General features: G+C 44.0%; 1 protein-coding gene across 1 annotated transcript; it reads right to left on the bottom strand.

Moving 5' to 3' along the window:
- Positions 1 to 9,107: 9,107 nt before the first annotated feature.
- LOC308389634 (interferon-inducible GTPase 5-like) lies at positions 9,108 to 11,373 on the bottom strand (the record flags this gene model as incomplete). The annotated part of the gene is made up of 3 exons (XM_080871123.1): positions 9,108 to 9,119; positions 9,945 to 10,387; positions 10,839 to 11,373. 3 exons carry the CDS (start codon positions 11,371 to 11,373, stop codon positions 9,108 to 9,110), a joined length of 990 nt encoding a protein of 329 aa, XP_080727249.1.
- Between the last annotated feature and the right edge of the window lie 3,258 nt (positions 11,374 to 14,631).

A 14,631-nucleotide genomic window follows, 5' to 3' on the forward strand; every position in this document is an offset into this window, starting at 1 on the left:
CAAATACCATTACGCCAGCCCTTAGAGGCTGACTAAGTGATCCCCATGTCAGGAGGGCTAGTGCTTCCCTATATAATAGGCTGACATAGCATCAGATGTCATTGAAAAACCTCTTCTCGCTTCTCACAGACGCCTGTAGACAACTGTGCTATTGGGTGCTAAAGCTAAACTGTCCACAGATTTGAGTGAACAACTCGGTCACCGGGCGTTTTGTTCCCAGCTTTTCAGTTGTCCACTAGCATACAAGCAGTAGCAATACTGTTCAGTAGCTAGTGCTGGTGTTAAGTAGCAATACTTTCCTAAAGCGAAGTAGCAACACTAATAAAGGTACCACTAGCTTCACCATCAGGTAGCAATACCCTTTGGCGCTAGCAGTTTCAGCTGTTAGGTAGCAATACCTGTAGAAAAGTAGCACTACTTTTCACCCCACACTAGCTGAGGAATAGCAATATTCTCCACACTCAGTGTCGGTCTCGCTAACGTGCGCAACCCTCTAGCTAGCCATGGCTATGACTGACAACGAAGTTGTAAAACATTGTCCTTGCGGCAAGAAGATTTCTGCCTGGGATACACACCCTGTGTGTGTGGCATGGCTAGGCTTATCACACGCTCAGGCTGCCTTGACACCCACACACAACTGTGTCCACTGCGCGGCTTTCCCATGCAAACTACTCCACCGCAGGCTAGCTCGCCAGGCTAACCTGTCGGGTGGTGACCCTTTGCTGTGTGAGGCTGCTTCAGCGCAAGGAGAAATTGAGATGCCCAATGATTTGGCCACAACACCAGGGCCGAGCTGGGCAGAGGAAGACCCTCAGCCCATTGCGACTGCTTTCCCGTCGCTGGAGGCACACGGAGAATGGGAGTTTTTTTTCCCCCCATGCTGGAGTCACCCGGGGAGGAGATGCTAACAAGGATGGAGATGAGTCGGCTGACTCGGAACTCCTGCTGTCTGACGACGACGAGGAAGATTCCACCTCCTTGGCTAGCATGAGCTGGGCTACAAAGCCCTCGGCTACCGGCGAGGTTGAAAAACCGACACCGCCGTCTCCCCTGGATCTCGACATGCAGGACATGTGCAAACGCGCAGCTGCTAGGCTCAACATCCCGTGGCCCGACATACAAATCGAGGTTGTAAAAGCTCGTTTTGACGGTAAGAAATTGCAGAAGGCGACAAAGACAGGGAAGCATGTGTTGCCTGTTTTCCCAGAACTACTCGATGACATAGCGGTGACGTGGCCGCTATCTCACAGCAAGAAACACCCCATCACAGGGAGCTCTCTGCTGGATTGTGAGGGGATGGAGTCTATCGGCCTCCACCAGATGCCACAAGTGGAGCCGTTGGTAGTGAGCCATCTTCACCCGAAGACGTCTCTGTCCTCATCGGCTCCATCCCTCCGCCCCAAAACAGACTGCTTCCAGTCTAGCCTCACAGATAAGTGCTACAAGGCAGCGGCTCTGTCAGTAAAAAAGTCCTGACACGTGCATCCAGGCAGTTTGCCGAGGGCGCTGTCGAGTGTTGTAAAACACATGAAAAAAATCAAACATGGTGAAAAACAGAGCAATGTCTGCCATAACGCAGCCCATGGAGACTCGAATTTCCACGGCTGTGATAATGTAGATGAGCCCGTCACCTCAGCCAGGAAGGTGGTCTCAGATGCCTATCTTTCGGGCTGGGGGGGCACCCACGAAGGCAGAACAGTGAATGGGGAATGGGGCCCTCACATGCACTCCACCCACGTAAACTGTCTGGAACTGCTGGCAACACTTTCTCCCTTGGCTGAGAGGTCATCATGTTTTAGTGAGGTTGGACAATTCCACTGTTGTGGCCTACATCAACAGACAAGGGGGTCTGGGGTCCCCCAAGTTACACACACTGGCACACAGGCTGATTGTCTGGAAGCAGTGTTCACCTGCTGTCACTGAGAGCAGCTCATGTGCTGGGAATCTTGAACTTTGGAGCAGATCTTCTCTCCAGGGGCAACCCACTGTACGGAGACTGGAAGCTTCACCCAGAGGTGGTGAAGCAGATCTGGCTGCGATTCGGTCAGGCGACCGTGGACATGTATGCATCCAGGGAGAATGCTCAGTGTCCCCTGTTTTACTCACTGCGCGATCAGAACGCTCCACTCGGGTTGGATGCTCTAACTCACGAGCAGTGTTGGGAAGGTTACTTTTAAAATGTATTCCAATACAGAATACATGCCCCAAAATGTATTCTGTAACGTATTCCGTTACGTTACTCAATGACAGTAACGTATTCTGAATACTTTGGATTACTTAATATATTATCATGCTTTTTACAACAACGTGAATGTACTATTGCTGTGTGATTTATTACTATTACTGAAGGTCCGCGACTTCGAACTGTAGTAAAGGGACCTCTGACTAATGCGGCGGGGTCCCTGTCGGCTCGTAGCCAAAAAATAGCTCTACTTTGTTGTGTGGGTCAACTTTTCTTGCGAGAGACAGAGAGAGGCGTTGAAAGACTGCTCCAATGGAACTTTTTTTTTTTTTTTTTTTTTTTTTTTTTTTTTTTTTTTTCTGGAAGTGAATGGAACTTATTGTTTTCGGAGAAAAACACGAACACGGTGTACAGTCGAGTCTTAATAGCTTACTTACAACTGGGCTCGTCAGGCACTCTTCTTGGCTGAAGTGGTTATTATTATATTTACATGCTTCCAGCTCCCGTTTTTCCTCGATGACAGCTCCTACCTTTCCACTCCCCTTTTTCTCCCTCCTCGCGCTCACAGACCCATAACGTGTATGGCAGTCCTTTCTCCCTGCAACACGGACTACACTGCCTATGATGCTACATTCTTTAGAGCTATGCTTGTAGCATTCTGCCTGTTAGCTTAGCACAACAACAAGGACAACAACAACGAAAAGGCGCTCTCTCACCCAGGAAACACACAGTCGCAGAGAGAGAGAGAGAGAGCGTCGCCCTGTAACCATGGCAACCGTAACGCTGCCGCCTGGAACAACAGAACGTAGCTGTCAAACAAAACCCAAACAGTCCTGACCCGCGACAAAATGAAACAGGAAAGTACCGCAGTGTAATCCATTTATTTCAACAAAGTAACTGTATTCTGAATACCACCTTTTTAAACGGTAACTGTAACGGAATACAGTTACTCATATTTTGTATTTTAAATACGTAACGGCGGTACATGTATTCCGTTACTCCCCAACACTGCTCACGAGTGGCCAAGAACCCTTCTCTATGCTTTTCCCCCAGTGGCCCTCATTTCTCCAACTCTGGCAAGAGTGAGAGAGAGAGAGTAAGTAAGTAAAATTTATTTATATAGCACATTTCACAGATTAAAAATAACAAAGTGCTTCACAATAAGATCAGACATACAAGTTAAAATTAATTAAACGCCCGTTTGTATAAAAATGTCTTCAGCTGCTTTTTAAAGGAGTCAATGGAGTCAAGACAGCGTAAAGACAACGGCAGGGAGTCCCACAGCCTCGGTGCCTGAAAAGCTCGATCCCCACGTGTTTTAAACCCAGTATGTGGGACCACCAGTAACCTTTGACCTGACGACCTGAGTGCTCGAGATGAAGCATGAGGTTTCAACAGGTCAGAGATGTACTGGGGAGCTTCATCGTGCAGAGCTCTAAAAGTTACAACTAAAATTTTAAAATGAACCCTAAAATTTACCCAATGTGAAGAGAAGCCAAAACTGGAGTAATGTGTGACCTCTTGTTTGTACCAGTTAAAAGTCTTGCCGCAGCATTCTGTACAGTCTGAAGGCGATCCAGAGCTGGTTTGTTGAGACAAGTAAAAAGACTGTTACAATAATCCAAACAAGAAGAGATAAAAGCATGAATCATCTCAAGGTCTGCCTTTGACACCAGTCTGAGTTTAGAAATGTTTCTTAGATGATAAAAACAGTTCTGGACAAGTTGTTCAGAGTGTTTCTCACGAGACATTGAACGGTCAAATATAACACCTAAGTTTCTGAGACGCGACTGAAATGAAGGGTCTAAAAAACTGATATGCTGCCTAATTTCTGAGAGCATGTGATCAGGTGCAATAATCAAGGTTTCTGTTTTATCTGCATTTAACTGGAGGAAACTGTCATTTAACCATTGTTTGATCTCAGACAGACAATTATTTAAACACGACAATTTATAAAACTCAGAAGCTTTGAAAGAACAGTATAACTGAATGTCATCAGCATAGAGATGATAAGAAATATTATTGTAACGTCTGATAATTTGGCCTAGAGGGAGGATATACATCAAAAAGAGAATCAGACCTAAAACAGATCCTTGAGGTGCCCCAGAAGGCAGAACTGATGTTTCAGACAACACATGATTCATACAGACAGTAAAGGATCTCTGAGATAGATGCGACATAAACCATTTAAAACAACACCAGTAATCCCAAACAAGTCCTTCAGCCTATTTATCAGGATGCTGTGATCAACAGTATCAAAAGCAGAGCTGAGATCCAGCAGAACCAGAACAGAACAGAAAAGCAGTTTCAGTGGAGTGTAATGTGCAGAAACCAGACTGGAAAATGTCCAGAACATTGTTCTTCTCCAAAACGTTGTTAAGCTGTTCTGCAACTGTTTTTTCCAAGATCTTTGACACCAATGGTCATTTTGATATTGGCCTGTAACTGCTTGGAAGAGATGGGTCCAAATTTGGTTTCTTTAGCCCTTCAAGACCTACCATAGAACCAAGGCCGCCAGAGCTTACTTTATATTTTTACATGCTGTAGTGCCATTTTAGGGAGCATTTCAAGTTGATATACATCAATACAACTGTTATAGCCCACATTTTAATAATATATATGCATTAAGTCCATAGTAATGACATAAATTGCAAAAAAGTGCAATAAACTACAAAAAAATTGAAAATTGTTTTTGTTTTGTTTTTTACATATATTTCTACTTGGAGAAATTTAAGAGGCTTATCCCTCAAAACTTTAAATACAAAAAAGTTGCAAAAAATAGTCTACAACAACAGGAAATTTATTTTGAGTGTCTTCATAGTTTTATTTTTGAGATACACCAATTTTTATATACTGCAGAAAAAATGAAAACAATCTTATGATGCAAATTTGAAAAGAAAACAGCATGTGCATCAAAATAAATTATTTTAAGCAGTGCAATTTGAGTTCTAAGCATCACAGAAACTATTCAGAAAAGCATAAAGTCAAACATGACTTATAAAAACACCTGCCATATTGGTTTTGAGGGGAAGACTGTTGGCCAGCATCCCTTAATATTCCGTTTCATGGCGTAAATTGCCCACATCTAGGCCACTGGCTCCATCGTGGGACCTTCCCACAGTATTAGCTGCGCTCTCCTGTTGCCCGTTTGAACCCCTGGAACAGGTTGAGTTAAAATTTCTGTCCTTGAAGACGGCTCTATTAATTGCTTTAGCTTCGGCTAAGCGTGTAGGAGAGATCCACGCTCTCTCAGTGAATCAGTCATGCATTCAGTTCTCCTCGGATAATGCGAGGGTCAGTATGCAACTCAACCCCGACTTCATCCCAAAGGTTGTCTGCACATGTTCCCCTATAGAACTGCCGGCCTTTTGCCCACCGCCTTTCTCCTCAGAGGAGCAAAAGCAGCTGCATACCTTGTGTCCCGTCCGTGCTCCACGCATTTATATGGACAGAACCCAGAGTGTCAGGAAAAGTGACCAGCTGTTTGTGTCCTGGGCTAAACCAGATATGGGAAAGCCTGTGTCTAAACAGCGCTTCTCCCATTGGGATAGTAGGAGCAATTGCCCTGGCCTATACTAGCAGGGGCCTTCAGCCTCCTGCTGGCTTGCGTGCGCATTCCACTAGAGGTCTGGCAACCTCATGGGCTCTCTTTAGGGGAGTTTCTATCCAGGTGTGTGCAGCTGCATGCTCTGCCTTTTTTGAGCTTCTGATGAGGTCACGCGGGAGGCGTTCCCCATAGTGAGACACTCATTCATGCTACTCAGAGAACCATGGTTATACTGTAGCTCAGGTGGCAGAGCAGGTCAGCCCCTAATCAGAAGGTCGGTGGTTCGATCCCAGGCTTCCTCCTGGCTGCATGCTAAATATCCTTGGGCAAGATAAAGTAGTTTTTTGCCTACTGGTGGTGGTCAGAGGGCCCGGTGGCGCCAGTGTCCGACAGCCTCGCCTCTGTCAGTGCACCCCAGGGCAGCTGTGGTTACAACGTAGCTTGCCATTGCCAGTGTGTGAATGGGTGGATGAGTGAATGTAGTGTAAAGCGCTATACAAATGCAGGCCATTTACCATTTACCATTCATTACTTACTACTTGAACTGCTGTGCATATTGTTTTTCCCTTTTATTTACTTCTCAATCATGATGATGTTTTTAAAGAAAAGTTTGTTACTGTGGATGTTTCTAAATAATGTTCTCTTTTGTCATCTTTTATTATCATTTGTTACATAAAATCAGTATCCACACAGCACAAGTTATTCCAAAACATACAGAAATGGGTCTTTTTTATTTTTTTAAACAAAATGACAAACCATTGCATCAGTACAGACAAGATCGTCGCCGTACATATTAATTAGTCTTGAATAAGAGATCCCTTTTTGTATATGATATTAAAAAAAAACACACAATGTTGTCCACAGGTTACTGACATTACCTGAATGACCTTCATCGGCTTCCAGGTTAAAGCAGAACAATGAGTGACCAACACCAAAATCCTCACGGGTTGTAGCCAGAGGTCTGTCCTTTAGGTGATGCCCCGTGCTGGTTATACTCTCTAACATATTGACGCCTATGAAAATGTTCCTGGAACAGTTTAGTGGGGTAAGAGTGGCCGTCGACATGCAGACACATGAACTCAATGCCGCAGTTTTCAAAATTAAAAGGTTCGCATGTATAGCTTGCTGTAAATCCCTCACTGACAAAACCAACTATGACAAACTTTGGTAGAGTTCCTGTAAATCCATGATCCTGTGAAGAAACGCGGGTCCTTCCGGGGATGGAGAATGTCTTTAACCCACACTGTCTATTGGGTATTTAGCATTAGCATGTTGTAGGGCTTTGCTGTGTGCCAACCTGACAGTTGGTGATACACTCACCAAGGACTCATGTGCTGACAACTTCTTACCGAATGTCTGGGTTCACGGTAATATAACCTGTCACTGTCAGTCTTGTCATGAATAGTATGGTCAAAAGCTCTTATAAATGGTATAAACATGTCATCTTTCTTAAGTCCAAAACACTCTTGTTGTCTTATTTTGTAAGAAGTTAAAAAATAATAAAATAAAACATGAAATAACTATAAATGGCACTTACATTCTCTAAATGATAGGATCGGACTGAATCATTTACAGCCTACAGACTAATATTTTTTCCATCCTCATGTCACAGAAAAAAAGTATGTGTGAAGAATAACATTTACCGACGTACTTTGGAGCGCTGATCAGTGCGGACTCTCTCTTCAGCGCTGTTTGGGTCACCAGGTAACCTCACATGTTTATGTTTTTCTAAAACAAAGTAACAACAGTTGTGTTAAAAACAACAAGCACAGAAATGCATCTTTAAAGACCCAATAATGATTTTGTGGTTTGTCAGTAGCAGCGGCTAAAAAGTAAGTTCATGACTCATTTGAAACGCCAGATAATCTGAAACACCAAATAATCAGAAACACCAGTGGTCAGAGTAAATAAGTTGAAGAAGCTCAGCTGCTGTGTTCTGAGTTACTGGGTGGAAGATGGAAACCAGTTGAATCCAGATGAGCAAGCTGCCAATTCTCATCACATAGACGCTTCCAGTTCAGGAAGGCAGAGCAACAGCAACAGAGAGAAGGCGGAAAAAACAAAACTCCGGTGGGCATCGATGGAGTGTAAGTATTTTCTTAAATTCTACTTCTTTGTTATTCTGTTTCTTTTCGGTCCGGGACCGTGTGTACGTAATTTCGTTCCACCACATATAAACATATGATGCGAATAACAATAAAGCTCCTTGAATCCTTTAATAAAACCACTGCTACGTAGACAAAGAGACGCTAAGCTGAGTAATAATTAATAAAAATAAGTCTGCGAAGAATTAAAATAATTACACCAAAACCAGTGGAGCCAGTGTCCACTGAGCCAGAAGATTTGTACACTACACAGTTTTTACACATATGATGATAGTCATATAATGATGTGTTAAAATCTGAGGAACCTGAATTCGCTGTCAAGTAAATTATTCCTTGTGCACCTGTGGTGCTCTGTGTATTCTGACCTTTGAACTACAGCAGCTCGTCTGTTGGATCAGACCACAGGACCAGCCTTTGCTCCCCATGTACATCAGTGGGCCCTGACTGCCCATCACCCTGTCACTGGTTCACCGCTGTTCCTTCCCCGGACCACCTTTGAAAGATACTGACCACTGCAGACTGACAAAGCCCCACAGGTGCTGCACTTTTAAAGACGCTTTAACAAAAACACTGATGGCGAGGTGACTGGGTAAAACCCGCTCAAATCATCACACTCACCTATTTTTCCTGCGTAACTGAACTGTTCTATCTTCTTCAGGAGAGCCTTCCTCTGTACGTGGTTAGACTGAAACTTTTTTAACACTGTTCATAGGAGAGCATCTCTGGGATTTCAGCTGCTTTGTTAAAATCACAATAAGAATCATTTGTCCATAAATAACTTGTGTAGGCAGGATGCATTATGTGCTCACTTTGAGGCTGGATGTTTTATTGACAGGATATAAAGAGCGTGCTCAGAGTCAGAGCTGTCATTTCAGACATACCCACACCTGCATCCTGCTCCATCATTCAAAGACACGAGGACACCTTCACCTCTTGCACGAGTTCTGTCAGATGCTTTTGATTCCCCACAGAGGACAATAATCCAAAGATGTTAGACTGATATAGAATTTTATTCTGCACATGCACGGATCAAATGAACATGTCACAGGGAGTAATTTGATATTTCCAACAAATGGAGACATTGTTGTGACGGCTTCTGTTACATTTTACCAACATTAGGTCAGAAAATCATCTTATTGTTATAAGTAACAATGCCAACATTTTTCATCAGTAATATTTTATCAATAACTGGAATGCTGAAAAACAATAATATAATGCACGCATAGACAAAAACAATATATTACAGTTCATGTTTGTATTGTGTTGTAGTTCCTCATTGCGACCACTGAGGGCAGTGAACACTCATCACAGTCAACAGCACACAAGCACACAAGCACACAAGCAAGGGTTTAAAACGTATTAAAGTATTTATTATGCTGAAAGATAAAATGTTCAACCTCTATTATAATAACTCTGCGTAACAATAATAATGGATTGGATTTATGTAGCGCTTTTCAAGGCACCCAAAGCGCTATACAATACCACTATTCATTCACTCTCACATTCACACAATAATATTAATGATTTCTTTTAATCAAATTTATATTTATTCATTAAAAGGTTTTGTATATTTATCGGAAATCTCATTTAAATATAAAACAAAACGACAAATGTAATCACAGTTTATTAAAACACTGAAAAGACAATATATGTTCAATAATAATAACTGCTGATGCTAATAACAATGCTATTAATAGCTGCCTTAAGATTACATATTAGTGTGTGATGCTGGGAGAAGTTACAATGCTGTTTCTGCTCTGATCAGAGGAGATGAGACCTGCTGAGGCCTCGGACACACTTATCAGCTGTGAGGATGCAGTGAGATTATGAATTTTATTATTTTGAAACAAACACTGTCTAATTAGAACAAGTTAAAAGCTTATTTGTAGATCTATGCTAGTTTCAAAAGTGTCACTACTTTACAAAATCGACATGTTCAAGCCAGAACTCTTTGAAAGACCCTCTGAGCATCATCAGCAAGTTCTCTGAGGATAATAGGCATAGCTTTCTCCATTACCCGATAACATCTTCCCCTTGGGATTGAGCCCACAACCGATTCAACGAAGTTTATCATGCTCAATGCAAAACGTAATTCAGATGTTACTCCAACCTGGTTCAACACCTTCAGCGGGAGCTTCTCAGTTATTTCAGCTGCAGCCAGGGGTGACTTGATAACGGCACACAAATCGCTGTATGACAGACCTGTGCTGGCAGCAAGTTTCCACAGAGATGGGATATCAAGACCAAACGCATCTACCACCATTGCAATAATAATGTGCAGCCAAGGTAGATTAACAGAAACAGTTAGCCCAGGAACAGAAACATTTGGTCTACCAAAGCAGGCCACATTAGGTAATCGTAGATCCATAGCTTGTTTCTTCTTCTTGATGATCTCCAGGCTGATGTTGGGTATGGCCAGCACAAAAGCATTCCTCTTGAGTTTAGGAAGTTGTCTCTCTAAGGTCTCATGTAGGAGAGAGAAATCGTACTTTCGAGGCTTAAAGCTGGACACCAGGAACACCTTTGAACACTTGATGCCATGTGCCTGAAGACCTGTAATACAGAAGGAATCCATGTGACAGATTATTAAGATGGAGTTTATTAATTTATTTTAAGAAAATGTTCTTGTGAGATAGAGAGATGAGCTTGTAACATAGCAGAGGAAAAGAAACACCTTTATGTTGGTGGAGACCAAAAATGGTTTTTACTGGACAAACAAATGAATAAAACAAACATCAGCCTAAAGTATGATATCAAACTGATGGGGCACAGCCACCTTCTCTCCTTATTTGTTTATTATTTTCCAGTCTAACAGGCATTTTTCAGGACAAAGCTCAACAATGGTCTGACCTCTGCACTAAGTGCATGACTGTCATTAAGAACAGGACGATCAGTATGAGTGAAAAAGCAGCCAATGTCCAATGCAAACTTTGAAAGACCTCTAGAAGAGAAAACAGTGCAGTGAACATTTCTCTCTCTCTGGTATAAATAATCACACACTCACCTTGAGCACAGTCTTCCCTGATCTTTGTAAGAGTCCTCTCTTTGCTGAAGTTTCTCTTTCTTCTCTCGGCTCCTAAATCTTTGTCAATCTTTGAACGAACAAAGTAGAACTTTTTCCCCATCTCCTGAATCTTCAGAGCGAGTTTCACATCATTTTCTGTGATGTGAGTCTCTGAGACGATGATAAAGAAGTAAAACATCCTAAATTCAACACGCTTCAGGTACTTCTCAGCTGGAAACATTGGCGTTCCGATTCCAGGAAGATCCCATAAAGTGACATTGGGATAGTCTGGATGTTTGTAGGCTGCGACCTCTGAGGTGGAGTCTCCATTTGCAGGTGCAGCTTCATCATCTTCATCTGTTAAACCTCTGAAGGCATTTACAAAGGTGGATTTACCAGCACCGCTTTCTCCTGTGACGGCGATATTTAGTGGAATATTTCTTGTCTTTTTTAGATATTTTTTCTTTATCTTTGCAGCCGCTGCAGCAGTGTCGTAGTTTTCTATAACCGATTTAACTCCAATTGGATCATTCATGCTCGCCTTTGATTAGAGACAGAAGGTGTTATGGTAACAGTTTCTGAAGATATAAATCTGAGCAGACAGCAGTGTGCAGTAATAGAAGACCGCCCTGAGCTAAAACAGGAAGCTTCTGTCTACGGTCTCGGGTGGGAGATAATTTTTACCATATAAAGTCACATTTTACAGATACCTGCACTCAGAGCAAGAAAGGAGGAGGCTTCAGTTGCATCATCCATGCTGTGCATGCTGAGTGCAGATTAACAGTGGCATTCATCAGAGTTTCTGCTGAAAGCCACAAATCAAACTGGCAGCATTTCAGAGCATTTGCATGTCGCCTGCACGTGGCCGACTTCCTGCCCTCCTCACCAACTCTGTGCTTCATGTGGCTTTCATAAAAAATAGATGCTGTGATGCAGATGATGTGATGCAGAGTGGAGCGCTGTGGCTGGGATGCTCAGAAATGCGCTATGGTGTAGGTGGTAGGATCTCAAACACCCACCAAACATGGCTACAGCCACGTGATCTCTCTGCTTGTACAACGCTCAGCGCATCAGTCACGACTGCATCCTTATCTGTAGATGAGGACAGTCTGTTCCATCAAGCTCACACTTCTGCGCTCAGTGTCAACTCTGAGTTTGATGGACCAGTTGGAGCAGCAGCTACAGCGGGAGCGCAAAGTGCTGCAGATACAGAGGAGCAGAACTGTGAAGCCTCTTTCTTCACACTGCTGGACCTCCATCCATCTGCAGCTGTAGTCTAAAATCTAATCTGTTGCTTTTTGCTAGATTTGCAGGAAGAACAAGAAGAAATGCTTTTCATATTTAGGAAACTGTAACATGAGGATATTACTCTATTGTGTAGCAGAATAAGTCTTTGGTTTAATAAAGCATTGCTGATTACTAGTTGGTAGCCAGTTGCTTTATGTAGTCCTACTATAAATAAAAACTGCTATCTGTTGCCCAGGTATCTGGGTTTCTGGTCACCTGATTTCAGTAGATGTTAAAGGTTACATTTTTACCATAATAAGGTCACATTTTACAGATAATTGCACTGAGAGCAGAAAAGGTGGGGGCCTCATCCATGCTGAGGAAGCTTGAAACCTGGACCCCCCGTAGCCGGTTACCAAGATTACGTGAAGTACCCTCAGAAGGTCTGCTAGATGATGTTAATGCAGCACTACGGACTATACCTACAGCCACGATTACTGACACTAACAAGCTGATCTACAATACGGCAGCAGTGATCAGTGAGATGCTTGGCTACAAGTTGAACAGCCACAAGGAGCAGTACCCTCCATGGAGAAGGAGGCTAGAGGCTAAGATCAAGGTAGCACGGAGGGAGGTTAGCCAACTATCGGAGTTGCAGAAAGGCGCGATGAAGAAGGTGCATAAGAAGTACAGGAAGCTGTCCATACCTGAGGCCTTGGAAACTGCCAAGCAACGACTCACAGCCTTGGCCAGCTACTTGAGGAGGTACACCAGAGAGATAGAAGGCAGGAGAATAAACCAGCTGTTCTCCACGGAACCAGCCAAGGTGTACTCTCAGTGGCAAGGGAACAATATGGGGAACAATATGAGAACAGCACCACCAAGGCTGGAGACGGAACAATACTGGAAGAGCATATGGGAGAAGGACGCAACCCATAACAGCAATGCACAGTGGCTAGTGGATCTGAGGGCAGACCATAGCAACCTCCCTGAACAGGGTCCAGTAACCATCACAGTGGCAGATATCCAAGAAAGGGTCTCCAGTATGAAGAGTTGGACAGCACCAGGGCCCTACATGGTTCACGCCTACTGGCTAAAGAAGCTGACTGCACTCCACGAGCGCCTGGCAGCACAAATGAACCAGCTGCTCGTTAACGAGAGACACCCAGAATGGCTAACCGAAGGTCGGACGGTCCTGATCCTCAAGGACCCCCAGAAGGGACCGGTCCCCTCCAACTACCGACTTCCCCTGCCAGTGGCGGACTCCCTCAGGTATCGGTGCGTTGGTGGTTCTTTGTGTCTGGGGATGGGCGTCCAGTTACACACCGGCTCACTCCTTGGCGGCCGCTTATCGGGGCCTGGAGCCTGGGGCTCGCTCGGGCCACTTCGGAGGTGGGGTGCCCCCGGCCTCTCGGCCAGGGGCTCGGTCACTCAGGCACAGCTGGCTGCCGGCGGAGCTCACGGGCGCGTCACTGCAACTCCCCCTGGCTTCTGCTCCGCGGCTGCTGAGTGAACCCTCATCTGGGACTCTCCTCAGCTCTTACTGGGACAGTGGCGCGGCTGCCCCTCTGTTGGTCTTCCTTGGTCTCTTGTGTTCTGGGGGCCTCTGGATGTCTGGAGTTTTGATCTCCTCCATACCTGCTTCATACCCTGGAGGACGGGGCTGTGGCTCCCCACACTCCCTAGCAGATCGTTACATGGAGAAACCTTTGGAATACAAGCATGCTGATCCACACAGGTATGCACACAGGTGTACACAAGGGTATTCACAGACGCGGACTACAGCTTTCTTGGCTGCGGCCTCAAAGCACATTGTGCGCTGTCTATCTTGCGTGCTGCACAATATCGTTTATTATTTAGTATCTACTGTTATCTACTGCTAGCTAGTTTATTGTGATGGTGCTGTTTTTTTTATTATGTTGCTCTTTGCTGTTTGCTTTCTCTTCTGTTTTTTTTCTCCATACAGGTGACCCAGGTGCTTTGTTTGTTTTTTTTTGTTTTTTCTTTCTTCCCCCCCTTCTCACCCTCTCTTCTCCCAATAACCTGCCTCAGTACTAAATGGAAGCTCCTGTCAGGCATCATATCGGCTAAGATGAACAGGCACATGGGTCAATACATGAGTGGGGCACAGATAGGGATTGGCAAGAATACCAGAGGCGCAAAACACCGGCTACTGGTAGACAGAACAGTCAGCCGAGACTGCAAGACCAGACTGACCAACCTGTGCACTGCCTGGATTGATTACAAGAAGGCCTATGACTCAATGCCCCACAGCGGTTTAACATATTGCCTGGTTCTGGCAAGGATTTGGGGAGCACTGGTCCACAGTTTGAAGTAGCTTGTCCAGAACTGCACCTGAGAACAGATGGTGATATATCAGAATACATTATTATTATTAACACTTGTAAAATAAAAAAAATAAAAAAAATAAAAAAAAGCATATACAGTGCTGTGTAAAACAATTTTCCTCCTTTCTGATTTTGTTATGTTTTGCATATTTGTTACACTTTGTCAAAAATTCAAGGGCCTCTCAAGGCGTCGTTGTCGGCTACCAGTTTCACTGTCT

Source organism: Rhamphochromis sp. 'chilingali' (assembly GCF_963969265.1).
Source record: "Rhamphochromis sp. 'chilingali' genome assembly, chromosome: 21".
NCBI lineage: Eukaryota > Metazoa > Chordata > Actinopteri > Cichliformes > Cichlidae > Rhamphochromis > Rhamphochromis sp. 'chilingali'.